The 8,736-nt window shown below is 43.0% G+C and overlaps 1 protein-coding gene across 1 annotated transcript; it reads left to right on the top strand.

Moving 5' to 3' along the window:
• Nucleotides 1-1,985: 1,985 nt before the first annotated feature.
• Nucleotides 1,986-3,033, top strand: LOC116879014 (testis-specific H1 histone). The gene has a single exon (XM_032876919.1). It carries the CDS (start codon nt 2,076-2,078, stop codon nt 2,892-2,894), a length of 819 nt encoding a protein of 272 aa, XP_032732810.1. The 5' UTR covers nt 1,986-2,075; the 3' UTR covers nt 2,895-3,033.
• Nucleotides 3,034-8,736: the final 5,703 nt, after the last annotated feature.

Here is an 8,736-nt window from a genome sequence, read left to right as displayed (position 1 = left end):
GCGGGTCAGGCCAGGTGAAGACATCCAATCAGTTGGGCGCGCATATATCTACTAGGGTAAATTGAAATTCAATTGGCCACCTGTGTGTTACCTAGCAGATTTTTTTTCTGTGTGTGGCAGACTTAGCATGACTGTGTAGTTTTCTCTGTGTATTGCAATCTCATTGGCCACCTGTGTATAGCCCGGCTAAACTACCTCTATAAAAGTTGGTTCGTGAGACTGGGAGGGGTCGCCTCTTTGCAAGAGACGGCCCTGACTGGTCAGTTTAATTCTCAATGCTTGGTGCGAAATAAAGCTTTGCCTGACCTTCACTTTGTATCAGTCTCGCTCCTTTGATTATGGACCCTAACACCCACTCCCCAACAGTTGTGTTTTAACTAAATGGGAACAGCTAGGAGCTTGTTTGTTGGAAAGGTAAAACCTCTGGCCCCATCTGGGACCTAACATACTAGAATCAGTACTTTATGAAGTACATACTAAAGTTTAAGAAGCACTGGTCTAAGCTACTTCCTGGCACTTTTATTCCTGGAAGAAACTATGTCACAGTCCAGCCTGTGACTGCTAATATATGTGAATGTCCTTTACAGAAGTATGATGTACTTTTGCAACTGGAAGTATTCTTTGAATAATTACCAACTAAAATGTGTCCAAAATAAGAAGTCCTTGAGTAACTAGCTTCCTTGGTCGCTTTCATTTTCAATCCTTTGAGATTCATCCTGCTCCTTTCTCCTGATTTCCTGGAAATTTCCCTAGAATCCAGAGAAATCCTGCTCACCAGGGAGAAGCTTACACAGACTCAATTAAATGCCTGCTGTGTATAATGAAGAATAGTGTTAGGTGCAGCAGGGGCCATAGAAATTCAAAGGCTATTTGGCTCTCAGGAAACTTTATTTAGTTGGAAGGGCATAAACATTCAGAGTAAAATTAATTTTAAATCTTATATTTGGGTAGTTCTTTGTCATCTACCATCACCTCTTCTGAACCTCTCCAATAATTCTGTGATGTTGGGAGGAAGGGATTATTAGACTTTTTTTTTTTTTAAGATAAAGAAGTCAGATTCAAAGATATGGAGGGATTTGTCAATGCCATATGGCTGTTAAAAACCTGGAGTATGTGTCCCTGTCTTCCAGCTCAAAGTCCAGGCTGTTTTCTCTTTAAAACTATTGTGCTGCTTTATACTCTCTAGTACCAAATTAATTTAAAATAAAGAAAATGCGGTATAGGATTGCAAAAGTTTAATGTGGTAGTTAAAGAGAGAAATCATTTGAAAGAGGGAGGGGGCTTCAGTGAGGGAAGGATTTAGCAGGACTTTGAAAGATGAGCAGAATATACCTGGACAGAGAAAGGAGATGAGCAATCCAAGAAGAGGGACAAGAGGCAGAAAAGCAAAGTCTGGTGAAAGAATAATGATTAGACCAGAGTTCTTGGTCTATTTGGAAACTGGGTCGTTTCAATCCAACCGAATGAGGCATCGGAATTTCCCAGGTGTGGGAATCATTGTTTAGGGTAGAGGGACCACAGTGGTTCCTTCTTTCCTTTGTATTCTTGCACAGAACCCACCATGTGGAGAGTCAGGGAGTCATGACTGTAATCTCTAGCTGGTAGGGCATAAAGGTAGGAGTTTCTCGGTCAGGTTTTGTTTGATAGACTATCACACTTACTTTTTAAAGGCATTGTATTACCTGTTTTAGATAGTTGAGAGCAGCTTCTTTCATCTTAGGGAAATGTGGGTAGATGGTGTTTAGGACCACGGAAAAATAGTGAACGTCAGAAAGTGGTTGACATCAAGGTCAATGAGAAATGAGAGCATTAGAAGGGCCAGGACAAACCCTGGAGATTATAAAGGTGATTTTTAGGGGTGCACAGGTGCCAAGATCTGGATTGGTTTAGACCAATAAGGAAGTTGAGTCTGATTGGACCACCTACCTGGGTGGGATCTGACAGCTCCCCAACAAGGACCTGAAAGACTAGGCTGGGCCTGCCATTGTGACGTGGTCCAGCCAGCCTCAGCTTAAGCTCGCGCCCTGGTGGGGGGAGGCCCAAAGCACTGGCCCCGCAGAAGCGGGAGCGGGGCCATGGCTGAGGTGGCTGGGCCCATTGGTGAATCCAAAGGCACTGAAGTTAAAACCCAGCCGGCCACGGAAAAAGCCCTCACGGCGCCGCTAAGGCGGGCCCCGCGCTCGTTGCTCAAAGTGTCCCAGCTTTTGCTCAGAGCCATCACTGCGCACAAAGGGCTGACTCTTGCCACTCTCAAGAAGGAGCTTGGAAACGCTGGCTACGAAGTGCGCAGGAAGTGCTGTCGCCACTTGGGTGAAGCACCCAGGTCTGATGTTAAGGGAACGCTTCTCCGGGTCAGTGGCAGCGATGCCTCTGGCTACTTCAGGATCTGGAAGGTTCCGAAGCCCAAGAGAAAGCCAGGACGCTCGAGGTTGGCGGAGAGTGTGCGCTCTTCGAGGAGGACCCTTCCTGGGCCGCGGAGCCCACGGAGGCGCTGCACGCATCGCAGGGCAGCCAAGAAGGCCAGGGAAGTATGGAGACGAAGCACGAAGGCAAACACAAGGGTGAGGAAGATAAGGCCAAGAGCCAAGGAGTCGGTGCATTCCAGAGCCAGGGAGGAAGTGAGGGCCAAGGCGATGGATGAGGGGAGAGGACGGGCCATGAAGGAAGACATCAGGCCTAGAACCCGAGAGGAGAAGCAGAGGTCAGGCCCGAAGCCCAGGGAAGAGAAACAGCAGGACCCGGTGAAGCCGGCAAAACGCACCATCCAGAAGACAGCCTTGGTTAAAACTGACCAAAATTCTAGCAGTCAGGGGAAGACTCATGACCTAAGGGCTGCTCGCACAAAGACTTCCACTAAATCTGAAAGTCTTCGGAATGCAGCCGGGTATTCCTAGTGTGGGAGCAATTTCCCTTCCTCCAGGCACAGATGCCTTTTCCCCTAGGCTCTAATGAGAGCAGCTCTCACAAACCCAAGTGGACAAAACTATATACAAGACCTTTCCACTACATTGTGTCCGTTTCCTCTTTGCCGCATCTGGAGGGGAAAGGGTGGGTGTTGAGGGGAGACCTATAACGGGCATATAGGGTGAAGAGACAGAAAGATGCGGAGATTCTGTTCCTGCTTCAGGCCCCAGGACAATGCCTTTCAGAAGGAAAAAAAAAACAGGTAGAAGAAAAGCAGCAACTTGGGGAAGGGGCATTAGATGTAAGTGTTGAATTAATGTTAGACACCTAATCAAATCCAAATTGAGTTTCGGGGAGAAGGTATGTAAAGAGAGAAGTTGGGCCATTGTTGGGGGAAGAGAAGAATAGACAACTTTAAGCTGAGTAGTCCCTCTGAACTGAAATTCCTTTTAGGAAAAAGGCTCTTTTCCCAAAATTGATTGTAATGGGTTCGTAGTTTTTGCCTGACTTGATAATATTATTTTAACTGTAAAACTTTCTTATTATGACAACCGTAAGTTAAATGAGTGTGTGAAAACATCTAGCACAGGGCTTGGCACAAGGTAGGTGTTCATTACTGAGAGTTAACTAAGAGTATAAATAGTTTGTGATGGTGTGATAATGTGCTATAGCAGAAAACTATACTGGATCAGTGCTTAATGAGATCAGGATTCTAGTCAAAGTTCTGCCACTCTGATGTTGGCTGAGTTGTTTCTTAACTGTTTATAGTCTTGATCTCCTTCTCTGTAAAAAAATGTTGGAATAAGGTAAGGATGGTTTTAGGTGATTTTAAGTGTTAGTAAAATAAGGACTTAAAATATCATGACATGGGCTTTTGTTTGACAAATGCAGTGAGGGAATTTTCAACTGGGAAAAATACTAACTCCTACAGAGGAAATTATTAAGATTTATAGAATGTATATCAAAAATATGAGGAGACATGAAGGCTAACTAATGAATAGCTAGGTCTTTTGCTTTCTTAAAAAACAACATGTATTGAGCACCATATATCAAATATAGAGCAAATACATGATTTCTTTTAATTCTGAATGCAGAGATTAAGAACAGCACGGGAATAGTTCTCACGCTAAAGGTCATGACAGGACACAGAAATGGTTCCTAGGGAAGTAAAAACGTCAGAGTTGCTGGTTCAGGGAAATGACTTGCTGTTTCTAGCTGAGGCCAAAGGAGTAGGGCAAAGGAAAGTACTGGGAAGGTGCTTTTCATTCTTATAAAGAGATGAGAGTGATGGTGGGAGGTGGAAATGTGTTGGAACAACCTTGGGGAGCTTTTTCAGTGTATCTGACCAAACTTTTCCCAGGAGTCTGATATCTTCTACAAGGGGGAACAGGGTATGTGCATTTACACACACACAAAAACGGAAGGAAGGAAGGGAGGAAGGGAGGGAGGGAGGGGAAAAAAGCTTAATGATACTAATATTTGCCCTCTCACCCCCTTAAATGGAGTCACTGCTTTAAACCTATGCAGAGCGACTAGCAAAATGCTTGCCATGCATCTCATCTATAGAGGATCTGAACTTTGAAACTTCCCCCTGCTGTAATTAGGGTCACTGTGCACTTAAATTGTCTGTGAGTAGCAGAATGAATCAAATAGAATAAGAGAATAGGGAGCCATCTGAAAAAAGGTAGTGGGAAATATTGGCTACTGAGCACAATTAGAACAAAGTTAATCAGATGTTTTTATGATATCCAGATGTATTGCTCCTTTATGGTCCTGGGAGCTTTTTACCTAAAGGATCAGATGGTCTAAAACTAGAAACCTTTTCTCCTAAGATGGGATGAGAAGGACACTGGAAAAATTTTTTCTAGATTTCCTAAAAATCATCACAGTTCTATTTGTATTGAGATGATTTCTTCATTTAAGCAAACTTCCGTTCAGTCAGTCAGTAAATCTGGCAGATTTGTTAAGTGTCAGACCCTGACCGTATACAGCTAACTGGTCATTTTAGATTATTTTTCATTGGTTAAAGTTAGGGTGGCTGTACTCCAGTGAAATACAAGAAAAGACTTTACCTTGTTGGCAAGCTATCTGCATTATCTAGATCATAATGCTAGCTGGGTACTTCTGTGAAAGGAAGCGCCAAGAACAGTTAATCTCATCCCAAGTATTCCCTAATGACTAAATGGCTGCAAAATTCTGGGCACTTTGCTGAATGAAGATGGATAAAGCGTAATCCCCACTTTTCACTGCTCACATTCTAGTGGCGTGTTTGGGCATTTAACTTTAGTCAGAGCAAATGGAACATTCCTGACCTCAATTCTTTGCTTTCCTTTTATCTCAGCTGCTTCATGTGATGATGATCAGAAAATTGTTGGACTTTAGAGTTGTAACAAAATTTAGATATCCTTTAGCATCAGATATTCAATGGTTGTTGATAAAAGTTAACAGAAATACAAATGGCCTTTAAAAATATGAAAAAGGTACAATTTTACTCATAAGTGAGGTGCATATTAAAAACAGTAAGATAATATTTTTTAAATCAATTCAAAGGTTTTGAGAACCCACTCCATTGGTGAGACTGTGGGAGGGAGATCCAGCACTCACACACAATGCCAGTGAGAGTGTAAATGGAAGGAATCTGTCTTTCAAAATTACAAATGCAAATGTCATTTGACCCAGCAGAACCATTTTATCTTTTAGATGTAAATGCATTTGTGAAAAGACTTATGTCCAAGGTATTCAGGTCAGCACTGCAGTAACAGAAAAGGAAATAATCTAAATGTTACTAGGGGACTGGTTAAACTGAAAGTTCCATACAGTGAAACTGCAGGCAGTTGTAAAAAGGAGGAGATTCTCTTCGTATTATTATAACAAACACCCAAAGATACAGTAAGTGAAAAAACAATTCAGGACATTAAGTATACCATACTATCTTTTGTGTGAAATGAAGGAAAATATACCTCTGTGTAATTGTATAAAATTCTGCAAAGATACAAAAAAACTAACTGGTTCTCTACTGGGAGGGGAAGGTGATGGGAATTATAAAGGATACATAGAAATGAGACTTTTTTTCTATCTTTTTTTTTTTGTATTTGTTTTCAGAATTATGTAAATTGTAACTTGTTCGAAAATAAGGTAAAAAATTCCATGCAATTTCAGGTATAGCTTTTTCATTAATAAGTGGTTTGTACTTTTGCATACATTAAGTTCATTTTCACCTCAGTCTCTTAGATCTTAAGTGAAAAAGCTAATGTTTGGAAAATGTGCACTTTAGAAGTTGGCTTTTAACTGTGAATTCCAGTGCGCTCTTGTCTACAGTTATCCATGCTGAAGAAGGCCTCACCATCCATTCAGTGACTCTCTGAGACATCTTTCAATGTAGGTAAAGGTCAGAAGTTAGAATTCATTTCTACATTGAGTGTTTTAAAAGTCTGAGGTTTCTTGTGGGGGAGGGTATTCTCAAACACATTTGGGGTATATTTTCAGAGCATGCAAACATCTCCATTTGTCAGTGGTCTCAAAGCAGTAGTAGCTCTCTTCTGTCCCCCGTCCTCTGGGGAGCTCTGTGATGACCAAGGCTATGAGGTTGGGCTGGAGATCACTCTAGCCACAACCTAAATGCCTGGCAAGGACAGGAAATTATTCTGGGAAATAAATATAGGGGTACCATGGCAGATGGGGGGCTTTAAAAAGAGAAAAAGCCAAAGGATTTGGAAGAGAGGAACTGAAGATTGAGGGGGTGTTAGCATGAAGCATTGGATGGGGCTGGGAAAGGAACTGATAGAAGGGAGCAAGAAGAGAAAGTCAGGATTTCAACAGACACCACTGGAGATGGCAGAGAGAACAGGGGTGGTGGGAATGAAAGCTGGAGCAGGCACTATGGAAAACAGTATGGAGGTTTCTCAAAAAATTGAAAATAGAGCTACCCTATGACCCAGCAATTATACTACTGGGTATTTACCCCAAAGATACAAATGTAGTGATCTGAAGGGGCACATGCACTCCAATGTTTATAGCAGCAATGTCCACAATAGCTAAACTATGGAAAGAGCCCAGATGTCCATTCATAGATGACTGGATAAAGAAGATGTGGTATATATATACAATGGAATATTATGCAGCCATCAAAACCCCCAAAATCTTGCCATTTGCAACGACATGAGTAGAACTAGAGGGTATTATGCTGAGCGAAATAAGTCAATCAGATAAAGACAATTACACTATGATCTCATATGTGGAATTTAAGAAACAAACAGAGGACCATAGGGGAAGAAAGGAAAACATAAAACAAGATGAAATCAGAGAGGGAGAACATAAATCATAGGGGAAATCATAGGGGAAGAGAGGAAAACATAAAACAAGATGAAATCAGAGAGGGAGATAAACCGTAAGAGACTCTTAATCATAGGAAACAAACTGTTGCTGGAGGGGGGAATGGGGTGAGGGGATGGGGTAACTGAGTGATGGACATTAAGGAGGGTATGTGATGTAATGAGCACTGGGTGTTGTATACAACTGATGAGTGACAACTCTACCTCTGAAATTAATAATATACTATATGTTAATTGAATTTAAAGAAAAAAAAAAAAGAACAAGGGCCTCAGTGAACAATCACCACTATGTTACTCCTTCCCCTTTTTGATTAGGGTAAAGACCAGACTTGTCAAGAGTATTACTCGAGGTGACTGGGGGAAGTAGGAGTGAACACAAGAACAAAGGGAAATATGAAGCACCGAGGTAGGTGCCAGAACAGCCTGGCTGGTGCTCAGGGAGCTGTAGAGGCGGCTCATCCCCTAACCAGCAGGCTTGAAATTCCATGAAGGCACCTCCCACAGAGGAAGAGCAAAGCCTTTGGGTTGCACTCAAGGCCCGAGGAGGGGTTCCTTCCCCACTTCCCCACACCCCAGGAAGCTCCACAGGTGGAAGGCTGTGTCAGTGGATCAGAAGCTGGCAGTTTCCATGCCAGCTTCCCATGTTTTCTCCCACACTATTTTTTTTCTCCTACCTTATTCTCTTCATATCCTCTGTTATATGCCCTTCCTCTACTCACAAAGGTATATCTGGTGGACCCACCTCCTGCCTAACCCCAACTGTGCATGCCTCCTCTGGCTCCCCCCACATCTCCAATTATTGTAAATTTGCCTAGGGGGTGTCGAGTCACAGTCACTGCCATCACCTCAGTCTCTAGACTCCACTTACCACTTTAAGGGGCTCCCAAGAGCAGGGTCAGCACTCGAATGACCCTGAGATGGAGGACCTCCTTAAATTTGCTCCCTAGGCCCTTACATGCCTTACCTGAGCCTAGTCCTGTTCAGCACTCTCCTTCCCCCTTCTTCAGACTGGGTTAAGACCAGCTAACTGGGAAGGGCTGTCTGGAAGTTAGGACACCAAGAGGGAAATGGGGAGGCCTAATTTGTGGCATCTCAAAGTTTATGTTTTTGGGAGCGGCAGTGAAAGTGCTCATGCTTGGCTGTGTAAATACCCCCAGAGCTGTCTGGTGTCCCCCATTCTGTTGTAGCTTTTTGATTACCAGAGAAAAGCTGAGAATGGAGGGAAAAGGAGAGGGGAAGACTGAGAGGGGAAATCGGTGATACGATGTTTATTCAACTGACAGGGACCATAGGAACATATTAGAGGCCCTAATGATGCAGACAAAGGTCCCCAATGGGGTAACCTATGGGAAATTCACAGTCCATCAGAGGGAACCAAGTCAGACAACAACTAGAAATCTGGCAGGCACAGAGTAGTTGGGCTGGAGAGCAAATGGGCATACACCTCCAAAGCTTCCTGTATGAGATGCCATGGTGACAGTATTGTGAGGCATGGCAGGAA

The sequence above is a fragment of the Lontra canadensis genome, unplaced genomic scaffold (genome assembly GCF_010015895.1).
Source record: "Lontra canadensis isolate GAN:19392208 unplaced genomic scaffold, GSC_riverotter_1.0 scaffold59, whole genome shotgun sequence".
In the NCBI taxonomy this organism is placed as follows: Eukaryota; Metazoa; Chordata; class Mammalia; order Carnivora; family Mustelidae; genus Lontra; species Lontra canadensis.
This window is presented reverse-complemented; position numbering and strand designations above follow the sequence as displayed.

Bases quoted from the DNA above. Each gene is read 5' to 3' on its own strand.
- LOC116879014 (XM_032876919.1), top strand. From the start codon at position 2,076: ATGGCTGAGGTGGCTGGGCCCATTGGTGAATCCAAAGGCACTGAAGTT.